Source organism: Dermacentor andersoni, chromosome 1, assembly GCF_023375885.2.
Source record: "Dermacentor andersoni chromosome 1, qqDerAnde1_hic_scaffold, whole genome shotgun sequence".
Classification (NCBI taxonomy): domain Eukaryota; kingdom Metazoa; phylum Arthropoda; class Arachnida; order Ixodida; family Ixodidae; genus Dermacentor; species Dermacentor andersoni.
In genome coordinates, this window is record NC_092814.1 from 291,860,690 (window position 1) to 291,879,863 (window position 19,174).

General features: G+C 44.1%; 2 protein-coding genes across 2 annotated transcripts in view; one reads left to right on the forward strand and one right to left on the reverse strand.

The window, feature by feature from the left end:
* LOC126548471 (cytochrome P450 4C1-like) overlaps positions 1-19,174 on the forward strand; it is a 106,434-nt gene that overhangs the window by 36,211 nt on the left and 51,049 nt on the right. The gene's annotated exons all lie outside the window — the stretch shown is intronic.
* LOC140215494 (uncharacterized) lies at positions 10,452-12,416 on the reverse strand. Its single transcript, XM_072286016.1, has 2 exons — positions 11,873-12,416; positions 10,452-11,796 (listed from the first exon to the last, which is right to left on the reverse strand). The coding sequence occupies exons 1-2, from the start codon at positions 12,378-12,380 to the stop codon at positions 11,558-11,560; spliced, it is 747 nt and encodes a 248-aa protein (XP_072142117.1). The 5' UTR covers positions 12,381-12,416; the 3' UTR covers positions 10,452-11,557.

The window sequence follows — 19,174 nt, forward strand, 5'->3', positions numbered from 1 at the left end:
GTATTGAGTGGTCACCTTTCTTCTGTGCAAATATTTATGCAACTAGACTCGTAGGATGCGTGGTCATCCAGGCCGGACCCCATTTCTTTCTAGAGAACAGATGTTCTTGCTTTGAAACAGGCTACACTCGCGGTATTTCGTAAAGTTTTCAGTTTATGGCTCCGCTGAAGTACGCCGGTTTCCTCAACGATTGCTGTCAAAATTTCCAGCTTATCATGTCATTAAAATTCCAGAATATCTTAGCAGTTTGAATGTACCGCCTAACTGCTCTCCGTAGTTAGCAAGGGCGAGTCTAATGCACATGATATATGCATCTCCTTGTAGAAAGTCTCGAGCCATGTCGTCGGCGCCAATGTAATAGATCCTAGTGACCTTCAGTGTCGCTTACTGCCGATACACCGCAATATGAGAAAATTATTGTCAAGATTGAAACGTAAGACGAACACACCAAAACGAAAGCATCTATTTGCAATCGCTACCGTCCGCAATCTTATAATCTAAACATGTTGGGAATGCGCATGTTAAATTCAAATATGTATGCTGCACCAATAATGCAGTTGATGGCTTGTTGACGAATGGGTTCAGTGGTCGTGCGTCTTCCCTATCTGCTCTCAACAAGAGATCATGCGCTCCAACACTTTCTTAGCTTTAATATGCCTGCTTCCGCCAATGGTTAATACCTTTTACTATGTTTGACGAAATAGCTACTGTTTTTCTCATTATATAGTCATACTCTAATTGCTGCACCAGCACACCACAGTTGTCGGAACTCGGCCGCAGGCCGCTAAAAATCCGCTCGTGCGTCGCATGCGGCCAGCGGGCTGTATGTTGTGCCGCCCGGCTGCATACTATAAAAGCATCTGAAAACGTTCTAAACGAAGATGTGATACCGGAAGCAATGTCCTTGATGCAGAGCAAAACTAAAGTGATCCCAGGAAGGATCCCTGGGACACACCAGAGGTCACAGGAAAGTAAACAGAGGAACAGCCATGTAGAACCTCAGACATTTACCTAAGCAAAGATATTCTGCTACCCAAACGATTATTTCGACATACAACTTATATTTTCGTAATTACAAGATCAAGAGATGATGAGTAACAATGTCGAACTCTTTCCTGAAATCTAAAAATGCACAATCAGTAATTTGGTTCCTTTTGTTTCCTAAAGTCATGTGTAAATTCGAACAAGTGCGTTGTAGGAGATAAACATTTCCCAAATCCGTGCTGACGAGGACGAATGAGATGATTGTGTTCAAGATTAGACATGATGCAGCTATAAATTGCGTGTTCCAAATTTTACTAGTAATTCTGGTTAAATACACAGGTCTGTAGTTCTAAACTCGGTTTCTCTGTCCACTTTTATGCACTGGCACTATGCGTCCCAGTTTCCGATCGCCAGTCAGAGAGCAATCATTTATCGACTTTTGGAACATTAAAAAAAATACATACATAAAGAACCTGAGCAGTTCATCAGAATTACTGCCAGGATCAATGTGCGATTTTCACCCACTCTAAAGGAGCACTATAAAAATTGTGCCCATTCTGTTAAAAAAAACAATCATCAGCCTGTTTCTTTCGACATTGCATGCTTGCATGTCTTGGCCATTGCATGAGGCCGCTGTATCAAATTTCAGCGGATACCTGCTCATTGTGGTATTCTGGCCAACAAAAAGCAGATGAAGCGGCACGCAAAGATCTTAAACACCAAAACTATAAGCCGATTTATTTCACTAGATCTGATGCTTCCCAACTAGCTAAAATATTTGCTCCTGAAAGAAATGACCGGCTGTGGAGCTGGCCGACCCAACATTACCCTTTCCTTTACTCAATCGACCCAACTCTCAGATCCAGACTCCCTTCCAACATTACTCGTCATTTGGAAACTCTATATCATCGTCTTCGCCTGAACACCGCCTATGAAAACGGCTTACGGTGCCGCTTCGGTCAAGTGACAGGTCCACGCTGAAACAACTGTGGCTCATTTGAAACCTGGAGCGTTTCCTGTTTGAGTGTCGAGCGTATGCCGACGAGCGTGCGTTCTATGAACATTGCATGCATTCGCTTACACAGAGACCTTTGTCATCTGACTATGTCTTAGGCCCTTTAGCCTGCCTCACACAATAGAGGCATGCGATAGACTTTTTATTCACATACTTAGAAAACATTGGTCAACTCGACAAACTTTAGTTCTGCTCTGTCACCCTCATGTACCTTTCACACAGCGAATTCTGTCACCTCATTGTAGGACGGTGCATACACTGAAGGACTTTACCGTAGCACGCCGTTGGCTATGAGTCAGAAAACTCAGTGCCCATTTTTAAAACTTATTCCTTTTTTTTGCGCCTCTCTCCTTCTCTCATTTTCTCTACTCAATTCCTTCCCCACGCAGAGTAGCATCTCAGCGATGTCTGTACGCCGGCTAAAATCTCTGCCTTTCATTAAGGGGTTTTCTCTCTCTCTCTGCCGGGAAACCACCTGGACCACTCTCTTTCCTCCGTTTCACACTTTATCCGGACATCCGGACAGTCGCCATTTAAACGTGACCTCTGACAATTTATTCTCATGGAGTGGAAAATCTTCGTTGATTTTGCTTGAACTAGGATCCATTACTGACGAAAAGTATTTAACACAGATTTCAACTTCACTTACGTTATCATCAACAACTTGATCAAAGTATTGCAGAAAGGGAACAATTCTGCCTTTCCATTAGATTTAATACTTAATGCACTTCCAACGTTCATTGAGGTCTCTGATTTGCTTCTGACCTAGATTCCCAAAGTACAAGTTCATAGCCACTTCGTTTAGGAGCTTGAAGTGCCATTTCAATTCCATTACCTGTGTCAACCGATCACTCAACTGTCTGATTTTAAACTGCCGATATATTCTCCCAACCTTCCATAGTAAAATACGCAGCTGATGGTTAAACCATGGCTTATTCTTGATGTGTCGGGACGACACAGCTCGAAGAGGAACAAACTCATTTCGCAGGTGAAACTATTTTTTTAAATGCATTGAATAATTGTTTAATGTTCAAATCATCCACTAATGTCTCGTAAGTTAGAACATACAATTCAAATGCCAAATTCAGGGCAATATAGCCACCCTTGTTGTACACGTACGCAGTTATAGTAGGCTTTTTTGCAACACATACGTGTCGAACAGTAATATCGGCTGCAATAATATAGTGAAGAATAAATAATTTTGTTTAGGAATTGAACTGCATTAGTAACACAACCATCCAAAGAACACCGACGCGCAACTTAACTTGAGTTCTTTTTTATTTGAACAGTTGTTTATGTGTGCGCGCGTCCAAAAGAAAACAGCCCGAAATAGAAGTGCTTTTGTCAGCACACGAGGGGCGTAACCTAAGCACAGCAGTATGACAGCCTTAAAAATGAAAATGCGCAGCCAGTTTCACATTTTCGTTTTTGTAAATACATCAAAAAGAAAAAAGAAAGAGCTTTTCGGAAGCCACAAGACACGCAGTAGACGCATCACTATTCATCTTGCATTACAGTGTAGTCTACCTTCATTGCGGTTTACGGGTTATTTTCGCCCCGGGTCTTGTCAAAGCACCACAGTTATTCATTTTAAAGAGTGCCAAACACACACGCACAAACACGGACAAGGAATAGCATATGGCCGTGTATATGTGTTTTTTTACGCTATTTACAATGAACTATCCGTACCAACGAGCTCGCGCCCAAACCTTTCTGAGTCACTAAAGTTAGCTTGAAGTCATTACCACGGATTCGTTCCTTCTGGTCTTTATAAACTTGCGCTGTTTATTTCTCTGTATTGTGTTGAACCGTCTTGTCCCAAGTATGCACATTACCCTGTTCCTCAGTTATTACGCCGCAATGTTTTTTTATTTCGACTTTTGTTTTCTTTTAACAGAGGAGACCGCGTGCATTGGCCCCCGAAAGTGAGGCAAAGAGCGATAAGCGGCGAAAACAGGTTTCTATTGCTGGAGGCTAGATTTCAAACGGCAAGCAAGATGGTGTAACGTCAGCGGTTTCTTCATACGCAGTAGTCGCAAAAAACTATCAGCGTACCAATCTGTGTCAAACCCATCGGCCCGCGTTAGCGTAACTGGAAAGGTCGAAGAAACGCAGAAGAGTACGCATTTGAGCTGGTTAGTTCATGATTACGAGCAGAAAACAGCGCTATACGACAGGACGAAGAGAGAGACACACAGACCACAGCGCTGACTAACAACCAAGTGCACTAAAAGCAACAAATTCAGCATGCCCCTGAGCATGCTAAATTTATGTTGCTTTTTGTGCTTTAAGATAGTGGTAGTGTATATATATGCTGACTGAAAGACTACTAAAGACATTTGGTTGTTAGTGAGTGCTGTGGTCTGTGTCTCTCTCTTCGTCCTGTCGTTTAGAGCTGTTTTCTGCTCGAAGAAACGCCTAATTGTGGTTTCCGTTGCGGATGCCCCTATCGCCATATAGTCATGTATAAGTCAGAGAAAATACATTCGCATAGCCTTTAGTTCACGGTAACAAACAAGCGGTGGCAACCGAAATACGAGAACTTGCTCTCGCAGAAGAAGAAAGCAGGTACGCTTATAAACGAAGGGTCGACTGCATGCGAGTAACAATTATTCCATCATAGTAGGTGTACTTAGTAGGTGTAATTAAAAATATAATTGGTCAAATCTATGAAAAACACTAATGGAATATTTTGAGATCGAAGTTAAACGCCGTTATGTCCTATAAATTTCCTTTGAGACACCTACAACGTCGTCTTCCTCTGCTGCGGTATTGTTTGCTCTGGTCTCCGAAATATATGCACTGAGCCACTTTTCTTAGAGCCTAAGTGGAGCACAAAACTCCACACATATTGCCCGGCGCGAATATTGAGCTTGAGGTCAGTGGTTAGCGCCATGTAGCTGGCAAAAATCACTGGAGGGAGCACATGCGTTGCGCCCTCTCTGCTACTATGGGAATGGTGGTTAGTGCATCAATTTGTGGATTCAAACATTTTTCGTAACGTTATTTATTTAACTTTAAATTTCTAAATGTTTAAACACTAATAGATTTCTAAACACATCAACGCAATTAGCCTATGTCGACATGCATAATCATTGCAAATTGCTCCACTTATCACGCAACATTTTGTTGCAAATGGTTAATTTTGAAAGCCACAAAGCTGCTTGAAGCCAAAATGATGAAGTTTAGCCAAATCTATGTACTCCCCGTTAATACATGGAGGAAGGAAAGAAAATCTAGGAGGGACCATGATCACTGGCAGGCAGCTAGCAAGGCAAACTCCTCTGACGCCGCACCTCCAACTCCGATGCCTATCCGCGCTTTTTTTGCTGGCTGAACCCCCTACCATGCAGATGCCGCAGGCACAAGCTCCAGAGTTTCCTTTAGTAATCTCTGTGTGAAACTCGTATGGTTAGTGAGTCTGGCTGTTAAATGCGCGTTGCCGGGGGGGCGTGATTTCAAATTCAAGTGGCCGCAGCGGGCTAAGTCCAGTTCTTCTACGTCATGTGGCGAGGGCGAAGCTAAGGATGAGGAGGTCGCCAGACGAGGAAGGCATGTAGCGGAAAGGGCGGACGCAGCAAGCCCAGCTTCCAGCTCTACACTGCAGTCCCAGCAGACAGATGGCACCACGCACATGCGATTCACTCTGACCATCACTGCTTCTTCAAGATGTTTGTGCGGCAGCCTCTTGCGTGGGACGTCACCTGGCAGATGTCGTTGTCGCGAGGCCTGTGTGCTTCCGACATGGTGGCTGTTGTAATCTCCTAGATGCAACTGCCTGTCCTTTTCCGAACAAGTTCCTGTGTCAACAAGTGTGTACTAAAGTGTAAGGAATATTTTAGTGTGCCATATAATACTCTGCTTACCTTCGATGCGCCGAGCTGTATCAAGGCGCAGAAGCTTCCTGCTCAAACAAAGCACGCAGAGGCATGCCTTCTTTACCTTAAAACTTATGCAAGAAAAAACAGTTATATGAACAAACAGTATACTTCGAATTGTAACCTAGCTTATCACATGTATAGAATAAATACGGGAAGTATAATAAAAAATGTAGGACGAAGAAAACACATTTTTTTCCACATTTTTCTACGACAGCTAGTTTACCAACCGCGTGCTAAACTTAAGCAAATGTAAGGGGAATGAAAAATGTCTTCAGCATTATTGTTCCGATGAAACACTGGGGTTTTTCCACTGAAAGCATTTACCACTGTTGCCCCACGTCATAAACACATTTGATAATGCTCTATTAATTCAGAATGTCTTGCCAGACTTCGTGCATACAGAGTCCTTCTCGTCCTGCTTCTTCATTCTGTACGAAAAACAGAGTGGACGCCTTCACGTCTACATGGATGGTTCGATTTGCTCTGCGAACTCAGCAGGTGCACGGATCATTCCCGCGAGATCCATGAACATCAACTTTAAGAAATATCATTTGATGTCGCAGAAGGCTACTGATCTCTCCGCCCTCAATGCTGTCCATAGAGTTCATAATTCAAGAACCGTTGCAGGCATGGTTCATCGCTCCAGTGTCCTCCAGTGTTGCAGCCCTCCAGTGTCTCACCTCGCAGTTTTACCACAGACCTAATGAACAATTAGTCACTGACATAAGACAACTCCATTCCCATGTAATCGACCAATGACACAACACAGCATATCAAAGTACACTGGACCATCGCGTCATCTTTGGCAATGACCATGCGGATAAGGCCACCCGTTCGGCCCTTCGCGGGGTATAGCTATTGTATAGCAATACACCTGTCGATAACCGACGCAGTTACAAGTCATCGCTCGCTTGAACGTGAGCTCACACTGAAACAGTGGAACTCGACGGACTTTACAAACACTCCTCTCCGTAATTTTGATTCGGATCTACAGCTCCGTCACCCGTCAAGTAAAAACGTATCTGTGCCGCCTGTGACTCGGCGTTGCCTTCCGAAACGTTCTTTCATTTCGCATCAGAAGGGCCGACAGCCCTACATGCGACAAAAATGGTTGCGAGGAGACGATTGCGCATTTTTTTTGTGAATGTCCTTCTTTCACTGCGCCTATAAGAGAACTCTCAACCACATTAAACAGACTGATCAATCGCCCTTTGTTGGAAGCGAGAATCCACAATCACTGGTCTAGACCGTGCTCAGCACAGGATGCGTTGAACGCGTTGTTGCGCTTTCTATAGATAAGTTGACTCAGCGACAGGCTCTGATAAGTGTCGCACGTGATATCGTCCTCCTGTCCGCTTTTTCTTTGTTTCTTATTTTCTTTCTTGCTCGTGTCTCATTCTATAATTTTCAATTACTTTGACACCCTTGTCCCAGTGCAGAGTAGCCAGCCGATCTATGCAGTGGCTATCCTTCCGGTCTTTCTCTCTCTTCCCTTCATCCTCCTCCTCCTCCTCCATTTCGGAATATACTTTCAACCTATGTAAATAGGTTGGAAGAATAGATTGAACAAATGCTTAAATCAGCTCTCCAGCACTCAAACACAGGATGAATTTGAATTTTTAAATCAGGCTTAATCACACTTGATATATGTGCGGTGATGTTGTACAAGATGTGGCTTTATTTTTTATTTTCTTTATTTTTCCGGTTTGGTGCAATCCGCGTCGTATATAGACTACTTTACCTAAGGCAGCTGGGCGCCGCCATATGCATCATACTAGCGCCACCTGTCGGCTCTCACCGGAAGCGTCATTGCCGCGCCATGCTGGGCTGGTAACTGCGCCGGCAGCGCCTTTTGGCAACGTGTTCGTATGAGGTGTACCGACGTTTGTGTCTGTGAATTCCTGCGGAATTTTTGTTAGCGCGTTACAGACGCATCTTTCTGCTCGCGAAGTCTTCATCGCTGCTTAGAAATGGCCACAGTGGCCACAACGAACAGCAACACGCAGCCAGGAGCCAGCGGGACCCGCACATCGTCGGCTGTGGATACGATCGACATCGGTAAGTGTGTGCGCTCAACTCGCAATGTATTGCGCGTCAATTATCGTAGAATAAACAATGCATGCTGTGTTTCATCGTTCGCCGTGTCCGTGATCGCGCAGCATCTGTGAGTTGTACTTTGAACGGGAGTGTTAGAAGCAGCTGTCAGCTCACACGTTTGTGGCGGTGCGGACACCGCATCTTGCCATCGCTCGCTATGCTGCTATGAACAATATCTTATCGCATGACTGGTCTGCAACCAAGCTGCTTAGGATCGCTTCGCGGCGGTGTGCTACCGAAATCTTCGTTCTCTGTTGCAAGTGCTTTCCACTCAGACATGTGCGGAACGACGCAGTTTGTACTGATCTGCGATCGCGGAAAGCCGTCTAGCCGTCCTAATAATCCGTCCGCATCACTGGCGTGCTACAAAGCCTCATCTCGCGTAATAAATGGAAACGGTGTGGGAAAGAAGCGATATCTACCGTCTCAGAAAAACGAGCACTCCGCGGTAGCCCAGGGGCTATGGCGTTGCGCTGTTGGACTTAAGGCCGGCCGCAGCGCCCACTGCCGTGCATTGTGTTTACACTAAAGGAGCTGAGCTGGTCAAAGTAATCTGGAGTACCACACTGCAAACAGCATTTAATGTTTTAGTGACGGGAATGTAGGGACGTTGCAGTCTGAGCCACGGGCATGACAATGTCGCCTCCAAGTGCATCTCACAGTTTAACACATATCAGATCGATGATCTGCATTCTCCCATCGCATGTACCCATTGTATTTGATAACCCGCCGTGGTGGCGCAGTGGCTATGGCGTTGCGCTACTAAGCCCTGGGCCGCTGGATCAAATCTCGTTGGCGGCGGCCACATTTCGATGGGGGTAAAATGCTAAAATGCCCGTGTACTATGCATCGGGTGCACTTTAAACAAACCCACGCGGCGAAAATTAATCCTGAGTCCTTCTCTACGGCGTGCCTTGTAACTAAATCGTGGTTTTGGCACGTAAACCATCAGAATATAATTTTTAATCATTGTATTTTTTGCTGCAGTATATGCAAATATTGTGCGCAAGGAAGCTTGATTACGTATTCTTACAGCGTTCTAGTTTTAGCCTACATATACACTCACTGATTGATGTCACCTATTTTTTCAGATGGAGTGACCTACGTGCACCCAATGTTTGTCAACAGCTGGGTGAACGACGTCAAGGCGTGGCCAAGTGTGTCTAGTGCCCACATTGTGTGCTACCTCATCAAGAGCAAGGCGTGTGACCTCAAAGAAGCTGAGGCATACAAAAGCCTAGACTCTTACAATTTTGTACAGAGTGACTGGGTGGGCCAGGTGCTTTGTCACAATTTAATTTTAACGCAGACTTAGTGTACCTCAAGGCGGATGTTCGACCATCGCAGGCCATAAATCAAAAGCCTTGGACGGCATGGGCTTGCGTCAGGCACACCAGACTGGTGATCACTGCTGGTCGCTCGTGTATGGCTGGGAAAGCAAGGGTTTGCAACCATATTGGTGCACTACTGTGGAAAGTCGATATGGCTGTCGCCTCGGGACTGACCGGCACATCATGTACTGACCAAACAGCTCAGTGGAACAGGGGAACAAAGAGGAATGTGGAACCTGTCCTGCTTGAAGATATGGACATTAAGCTGCAAAAACGAACTGTGGACTCCGAAAATAAGGCCCCAAAACCCACACGAAAGTTTCATCGCTTCGGAAATGATGTAGAGCTGATAAACCACATTGGGAGCAAACCATTTTCAGATCTCTTCAACATTCCTGTTGAGGGCACATTTCTTCCAACATCAAATGAGTGCATTTGTGTTAAGTGAAATACCTTAAAATTACAGCGGCGGCTGTTTTTTAAAACCGTATATTTTTTTTGGCACTGTATGGCCTCAGTATCTTTTTGGCACTTACTCGCATATGTTAGGAGACTGACGGGTTATTTGTTGCCATTTATTTAACTAAATGGTAATGCAGATTGTGATAGTAGGTTTTGGTGCCTTTCAAATACAGTAGATATCATGTTTGGTTATTGCACATCATTATATATGCAAGTGGTGTTAGCCGGCACAGTGCAGTGCGAATTGTGTGTAATTGCTTTATATCTTGCATGTACTTTGCTTCATAGTACATTGAATGCGGCTGCTTGGGACCCACGTGCTACTGATCTGCCAAGCCAGCCTCGCCACTCACATACAGACCCTTTGGAACTTCCAGAAGGCTGCGACCTTTGCAAAGTATTTTATCAAAAATTTCTTATGCTTTTGAATGAAGGACGGGCTTCCCTTGAATTTGCCACTAGGGAACAGGGGTGCCCGCTATGGCGCATGGCCAGGCGCCTTCACCTATCTGCATCAAATGTGAAGCGGCTTCCTAAAAGGGAAAGCACTGATCCCTCAAAAGCTGTTTCTGCACTTTCAAATCCAAGCTTTACCGGTAATGCTGCCACAAAGCATGGGCTGAAGTACGAAGCCATTGCAAGAGTAGCATTTATGAGAAAGACTGGTCTGGCTGCAGCGCAGTCGGGTATGGTAGTGAGCAGTACACATCCTTGGCTGTCTGCAAGCCCTGATGGCATCTGTGCTGATGATGCCCTAGTTGAGATCAAGTGTCCCACAGTTTCAGATTGCATGGTATTAATTGAAAAGGGAAAGTATGACGTTAAGCTTGTGAATGGGGATCCTGTGCTTTGTCCAGGTGGCAAAAATGGTTACTATGACCAAGTGCAGTTTAGCATGTTTTGCTGTGGCAAAAGCACCTGCTATTTTTATGTGTGGTCGGCTGAAAGTGATGTCATTGTAAATGTGCCTATTGACACACGGTACATTGAACAGAACCTGAAGAGGCTCAAAACATTCTACTTTTTGCATCTCCTGCCTCACCTTGCGGACCTACATCATAAAAAAAGCTGGCTGTGTGCAAAAAGTATGACGAGATTTGCGATTTGTGATGAGCAAGTGAAATTTTATTTATTCATAATGTCTGCTTCATTGGAGCCATCCAAGTATACTGAATGAATAAAAAACATTCAACCACCTTTTAACACCTTGGCTTCAAATCACTTCCATAAGCTTCACAGGTACCAAACCAGTGAAGTTACAAAAAATTGGCAGTGGCTTACCTCGGCTATGCCAGGATATACGTAGCGAAAGCTAAGGCATAGCATGGTTAGCCTTGGTTAATCTTGATTGCAAGTCCAGGTTAGTCTGGTTGTCTAGCTATGTTGCGGCGTTCAGCCAATCATTCGGCGCGCAGTTCGTCTGTTTCCTGGGCGATTCATTTCCTCTTCATCTCGTTCCGATGTCGATTCCAGGCCTCCTCCTGCTTATCAGAATTGTCGCCGTCCATACTGCCGCCTCAACTGTGGTTGCAGCACACGCAAGCTCTCCTTTTCATTCCTCCGACATGTTATCAGGCATGCGACGCAGCTGGCGAAGCGAGTGGAGGCGAACGCAACGACGAGGAACGCGGTGTGACGTCATGTGCCTCCTCAGAGCAAGGCCACGGCGAAATCGCAAGTTCGCGGCCAGTAAAGCTTTCGCTTTAAAACGGCATTAGTGAAGTCAAGTTTACCCTATTCACTTCTCACAGAGTGCTTAAGGCTAAATTAAAGTACATACGGGACATTTATGCTTTTGTCTGTTCGTTGATGAGCGGGCGTTTAAGGTTACAGAGTCCTGCACAAACAAGGACAATTTTGCTGGCATACTTTCTTGACTTGATGGGCAGTACTTGCTTGAAAATTCTGTACGTCTTGATTCGGTTGATTGCCCGCTCAACATGAATTCGTAGCGAAGCGATGCGCCTAGTTTCGGTGACTTCACTTTCAGGTAGCTGATCCTCTCCTGAGAAAAAAAGGATGAAAAGGCAATCATGTACATGTAATTACTGTGTAGCTCTTAAGTTTATGGAGGTTATAAGAACACTATTGTGGACACCTACCTTTTGTAAATGCAGACCTGTTCATTTTAATCCCTTGAACCTCAAGATAAGGGTCAAGCTTGAAACCACGGTCTGCCATTATCTCATCACCTGGGAGGAGGTACTCTTCCACTCCACATGTCTTTACAATGTATTTGTCTGACGCCCTGCCTCCATACACATCTGACACAAACATTATAAATCCATTTGGTGCTATGACGGTAAGAAATTTCATCGTGTTTGCACCCTTGTATTGGCTGACTCTTTGGGATCTGGCCATCAGTTTCCATGGCCTTTGCATTAGTGCTTCAGTGCAGTCGAATATGCATGTTGTACGACTGTACTCGCTGTTTCTGAATCTCTCAGGCATGCTTGCCCGCAACCTTGAGCGGGAAAGCCGCACTACAACTTCTTGCATGATCTTCACCAGGTCGTCCAGCACTCTCGAAAATGTTCCAGAAACATAAGCTACAGAGACCTCGTACCGTCTTGCTAAATCTCCACAAAGGAGGCCAAGTCTAAGCCTCATGTTTGTCAATTACGTACAGCTGGTCTTGAGTCTTCAGTGCTGACACGAGCTTGTCAAATACAGCCGCAGAAATGCCAGTGTAAAATAGAATGTCATCACTGGTCAGTGTTCAATAGGAAATAGTTCTCATGGTCATAGAAAGTCTCGTGCTGGTGTAGGAATGGTCAGCTGGTGGTAGTTCCCATTGTGTGGAGCTATCTTTCATCACCTACAAGGAAGTGGAAAGGCATGTCATGATGTAGAACAGGTTAACATTACAAAATATTACCTTTGTATTTTTCCTTGTCATGATATGCTCGGTTTTGCTTACGTGAATCTGACAAAATGACAGTTTTGTAAGAAACTTAAACACGTCATCCAGCAACTCAAGTAATCTGCGTGCATACTTACGTCAACTTCGTGATCTAATATTAAGCTCCCACAAACTTCATTTTCTGCAACACTGCTGTCTGGAGTAGCTACGCCATAAGTGAAAGCCTGTAAACAAAGCACAGCAGCAATCATCATTGCAGTGTGACACAGGAAGTAGACATGATCATGTGAGAGGAGAGTGCCTGTACACTCACATCTGGCTCCTTATTCAATGTACATCTGACCAGTGAATTTCCAGTGTGAAGGAAAACCTGCAGAAGAAATTGGCAGCTCAGTTCCACTTGAAGCAGCATATGAGAAAGCCTAGATTATCCTGACCACTCACATCTGGTTCATAAACTGTGCCAGAGCTGGGAAACGTCTCTTCGCTGCAGTGAGCCTATGAAAGGAGAAACCATGTGAATGTGTGTACTATTTAAACAGGCACCATGTTCAGAAGCCTAGATTGGCTGTGTGAGCACTTACATCTTCATTCCCCAAAACATTGTTGAATGATGTGGTTTCCATGTGAGCTGCAGCCTGTTGAAGTTGAGTCATCTTTAAATATGACAATATAAGAAGGCAGAAGAATTTGCACGACTGCTTACTCTTTCATAATGTGTAAAGAATTGAACAGCGCTTGTGTCAATAAGTGGTGCAGGAGGTCACTTACAGCTGGTTCACTTTCAAATGCAGCACTGAACACTGCAGGCTCACTGTGGGAAGTCTCCTGTTGAGAGAACGACAGCAACAGTTGGCATGGTTTTATAGTGTCTGGTGTGCCTGTAAGCTTAAGCTGTTGGCAGGACTACTTACTTCTGTTTCCTGACATGCAGAAGAGCTGTCTAGAATTGTCTCGGCCCCATCTCCAACCTGGTATGGGTAGGACACATAACAGTGAGCACATATTCTCAGTGATAGTATGTCAAGACAGTGAATGCCTACTCACATATCCCAAACTGTCCAAAAGAGAGGTCAATGTGGAAGCTTGTGCATCATAAGTGACCTGTAAAAACACATCATTAGCTTTAAGCCTGTTGTATTGACAGAACTTCCACTGGCCTACATAGTTATGAAAACTTCACAGTGCGGGAAAGACCTAGTTGGGGCATTTCCAGTAAGTGAAGTTACTTCTAGGCAAAACATCAACTAGCTAAGTTCTTGTTCTCAAATACAAGTTTGTTTAACAAACGAAATATCTTCCCATATTGTGGTACGCAACATACATAAATCTTTCTTGTGACCAATTGGCTACATTGTTCTTATAACGACACACACCGGCTATTTTCCATAGTTCAGTTCACTGGTATGTTCAGATTCTGACAAATTAGACCAAAGAAAAGCCTTACACTCTGTGAAGGAACCTGACGTGACTCTTCATCTCGTGTGTCTCTGCTCATTTTTCTCTGGAACGGAAATAAATCATTATCAGCCACACAGTGATAACAGTCTGTACACTTGCCTTCCGCTTAGTTGGTGCTGGCGTATTTTCGTCACGGTTCAGGCGTCTGCGCCCAAAGATAACCTGAAATATTACGAAGCTTTATTATTATCACAGCTAAAAATTCTTGGGTTTTATGTGCCAAAGCCATTGACAAAATTATGAAGTGCACTGCAGTAGAGACGAACTTATTAATTCTGACAACCCGAAGTTCTTAGACCACCCAAGCATTAGTGCCAGGAGCGTTTTTGCGGTTTGGGCCTCCATAGAAATGTCACCGCCTCGGCTGCGTATCGGCACCATGACTTCGGCCTTGGCATCGAAACGCCTTAACCGCTAGGTCACCGCAGCAAATCTATTATCGCAGCCAAGAACCGAGGCTTCGATTCAGCAACAATTGCTGATACATCGCCACGGACAAGCGAAGCGACGAAGATGTAAAAAGTTAACGTCTCACCAGTTCGATATCGTGTCCTCCGCACCGATAGCATGAAGCCTAGCTCAATCGTAACATTTTCACAGCACCACTATCGAGCGTGAAACTGCGGCACATGTTTCCTATTCAGGTTCGGCAGAAATCGAGGGGCAGAAATAGCCACGAGCTACGGTACATGACTTCAAAGCTTTTTCACTAGAGCTGTAAAGGCCCAATGCAATGTCTAAGGCACTAATTACATGAAATGCGGTGCTTTAGAACGGGTCAGGTAGCGATGAACAAGTGTTCACTTACCTTTCTCTGGTAACCCAAGTTCAGCATCGGCAGCGGGTTTTGTTCTGTGCGTTTTCCATCAAGGAAATGCGCAGAACACACACGTGAATTTCTGTTTGGCACGAAGTCTTTCCTGTTTATCAGAGAAGTTCACTGACGACCCAAGTCGACGTTCGCGGGGAAGCGGTGCAACAGAAACATGTCGCAACCACATTGCTCCTTCTTCACAGCGTGTTTTTCGCACAAGCTATCAGCGATATTCTTTCGTTTTCACTGGTTGTTGCCACAACCCACCACTACACAGTGCTGACCGGACGACGTAGGCGCGGTGAAAGGCATTTCTGCTGTTAACCAGCGCACGCAAAAAGAAGAAAACACATTGAAACACGCACGTGTCAACTTCTGTCGAGCAAATTTAACAGCCCAATGCCAGAGGGCCACTCTGGGTAACCGGAAACGGAAACGGCGAATCGAACGCAGTGCTTCCGGTTCGAGAGTATCCCCGCTCTCTCCGTAAAATCGTGTATATTCGCGATGTGTTTCCATTAAAGCCTCAGTTGATCAAGAGCTCCATGATCGTCTCTTCTGTTTCGTTTTTGTCTACTTGTTGCGCTGGGGAATCGTGAACATATTCTAACTCGCCCATTTCTCGCTACTTGTGTGTGATTAGAACTGTCCATTTGCGAAATTCAGTAAGTCGGCTGGCCTGGAAGGCTGCTTTCCAACCTAGAACTCTCGGCGATATTTGTCCCTTTGAGTGCGGAGGGCGCAAGAACGAACTTGAATGCTTTCCGAGAATTACTCCGGGGCAATTTTATGGTTCCCACAGACGGCTTCTCGGCACTCTGAGAGAATGCGTTGCTCCCATTCAACAGCTTATACCACTGCCGAACCCCTGCAGAGTAGAGGGATGTGTTGGGTTTCGGGTGCGGCAATACTGAGTTCTACTAGACCGGTGGTCGATAAATTTTGGTTGGAAAGAAACCTTTCTCACGCCTGCGCAGTATATTATTTGCAAAAAGTCTATTGCTTCCGATGTGCTCGGTGCAAACATATATCGATTCATTGTTCCGCACGACGGTGAGCTCCTATGTGGTAGTGCAATCAGTTTCGTCCTATGCCATACAGAGACGCGGTATTAGTTGTGCGAGCTACGTCAACGTGCGTGGCAGGAGTGAGGCGTTTCAAACCACACGCCTTTCATTTGTATCTTGCGGTTTAAAATACAGATGATTTGTTGTTTCCCAGTAGACCATGCGCCATTGTGCGCTACGCTCATGTACCGTCTCGGGACGGCAAAAATCTCGCTAGGTAACTGACGTGCATGTCGCTGGAAAAAGCGCAGAGGTTGTAAGCGTGAGTCTGAAAGTGATTTTTTCCAGCCGCATAAGTGCCGAATTTGGTCAAAACTCCGCATCTAAAATTTCTTGGTAGTCATGGTGCCACCATTATCCTTTCTGTTGTAGTATTTCAAACATAATTGTGTGATAGGATATAATAAATACGAGCTTGAATTAGACCTCATGATTTTTGACTGATGTCCGTTGACATCCCAATCACCTATTGCTTGTGATGGAAGCTTTCATCTTAGTTGTTCCTTTTTGGCTTCCATTGCGCAAATATCGCTCCGCAGTGCTTTGTATGCTGACCTTGGGTGGACGCTGACACGGACTCTTATTCTCTAACATTTCTGTCTTTTTTGTTGTTGTTGTTGTTCCTGTGGACACCCTTAATGTGGTGAAGTTGCAAGACATTAAAAAAGAAATTTTCCTCGTATTCAGGCTTGTTGGAGATATATGACTGAATCAATGAACCAATCAGTCAATATTTATTTTTCTCTTTATGCAAAATGCATACAGAGGGGTCTGTGAAAAAATAGCTGCCAAGACAGCTTGAACATTACAGACCTTTAGGAACTTTGGAACGGCGGATGCAAAAATATTTGCAAGACAAGTAACTATACAACATACTATACCGCTATTCGAGATCAATCAGACAAGGCACGCAGTTACGGCAAACAACTATAAGAGCATTGATGAACGTAAGTAGTCACTGCATTTGCAGCCTAGTAAAATAAAAAATGAAATATCTGAATAGGTGAATTTTATTATCTATAGAAATGTAATGCGCAGTTCTCTATGAGCACAAGGCGAAGTTGCTACGCTCATAGCTATTTAACAGAGAGGGCAGTATGTAAAGATGTCGCTGTTTACTTGGGTCTAAACAAAAGCCGGTACAATCCAGCTTTCCGCGTGTCGTATAATGTAGCTTGGAACTCTGTGATGTAAATGGGCTACCATGGGCAAATTATTTATGTCATCTTTAGTATTATTTTGATGCCTAACCTATACCTATATAGTGATTATGTATGTTTATTACTTCTGCACTGCGAGGCAAATACGCCGTTGGAGAGGCATGAGGGACATTATCGATAAAGCGAAGGCATTCTTGCTATCCTCAGCGAGTAACGTTGTAGATTTGAGAGGGGCGCTCTATTCCACGCAAGATGACAATTCGGGTGTGATCAAAACAATTCGTTCTAGACCAGCAGTTCGGCTTTTCTAGAAAGCAAGTGTCGGGAACGACCATTTTCACTAGTTGTCTGGGCTAGTTTTCTTTTTTTCTAAATACATTTATTTATTTACTTTTTCTTTACAGAATACCTGCGTCGCCTCGAAGGAATTATCGCAGGGGGGGGAGGCAGTTAGGGAAAGATGTATTAAATTGTTCACACAAATAAGTAAAGAATACGTAAAGTAACATCAAGGTGGGAAGATACAATAAGTTAACGTTTTCAAGTGTAACAGAAAATTAAAACAAAATTAAGACAGTAATACATTGTCACGAACACAGGCGCGAATAAACATCGTGATTATCAGATGCCGAAACACATTTCTCCGGTAACAAATTCCCGTCTGTCACAGTTTGCCGAAAAAAGGGTTTGGCAAAACGGTGCCTGTTACGACTGTATTCGCGCACCTTCTTTGAGTGGTCGAGTCGAGTCGAGACACAAGTTGGCTCCGAGAAGTAGTTGCGCCTATCAGTGCCTGTTTTATTATAGAAGATACGGTGGAAGAATTTCAGTCTTAATTTTTTTTTCTTTTGGTGATTAACGTTAGATAAATAGAAGACAGGACAGGCAGGTAGGTTAACCAGACGCACGCCAGTTTGCTACCCTGCACTGGGAGAAGGGGGTATAGGGATGAAGAGAGAGAGAGGAGAGAGAGAGCACAGTTTAGCTCACAGTGGAAGGTTCCTAGCCCTCTTGATAATCGCGTGATGTGATTATCGCAGGACATATTGGAGGAATGAACCATGCCAAGGCACTTAAGCTTTTCAACAATTTCAATACTGCAGGTGTTCTTTACAATTCGTTTTTACGTCTATATATTACAGCTTTTGTTTTATTCTCACTAATCCGCAATCCATTCGAGATGGACCAGTTTTCTGTATTCGTGACAGTGCATTTTCAACGGCCCAATAAGTTCATGCATGTAAGAACATCAAAAAGATATACTACAATCATCAGCATATGGGATATCTTTGGCGTCCGTAAAATAATGTTTACAAAGTGATGATTACAGAGGTTGAATAACAAAGGGCCCATTATGATGCTCTGGGGTACACCACGAAGTAAAGCTATGAAGTCAGAGCTGGAGTTATTGATCCGCACTATTTGTTGTCGGCACGACAAGTACAATTTTATTAATGAAAGAGCAAGTACGCGAACGCCATAAACGTGTTCTTTCTTGCAGAGCATATCGTGGTGCGCTAAATCGAAGGCGTTGACCCAGTCAATAAAAACACCAGGAACGAATTATTTTTTTAAATCTGTTCAAGAATGTATCCCTCCTGCCTGAGCAATCTTAATTCAGTGGATTTATTTCTACGCAAGCCAAATTGACAAGGGGTTAACATTTTATACTTATCAAGAAACCAAGAAAATCTAATATGCAAAATTTTTTTCGAAGGCGTTCGAGAACAGTGGTACAATAGATACAGGTCTTCAGTTTCCCAAATTATTTCTTCCAACCTTTTTGCAAAGAACAGATACTCTAGCAATCAGAATTTTGGTCGGCATAACTGCTGTTGTTAAGCGCAAGTTAAATATATGAGTAAGAACTGCTGTGATAACATGAGCTACGTGCTTGACCGGCCTGATCTGAATTCTATCAATGTCGCATCTACTGCTGTTATTTGGCTTTTGGGTAACTGCTACAATCGCTTCAGTCATTATAGGTGACCAGGTATAAGAAAATATTATTGCGTACGCTGACATACTCGCTAGCATCA

What these genes read in the sequence shown, in the direction of transcription:
- LOC140215494 (XM_072286016.1), bottom strand. Translation starts at nt 12,380, where the DNA reads ATGAGGCTTAGACTTGGCCTCCTTTGTGGAGATTTAGCAAGACGGTAC. An exon ending in CAGGTCTGCATTTACAAAAG is followed by an intron (nt 11,797 to 11,872) that starts GTAGGTGTCCAC and finishes TACATGATTGCC; the next exon opens with TTTTCATCCTTTTTTTCTCA.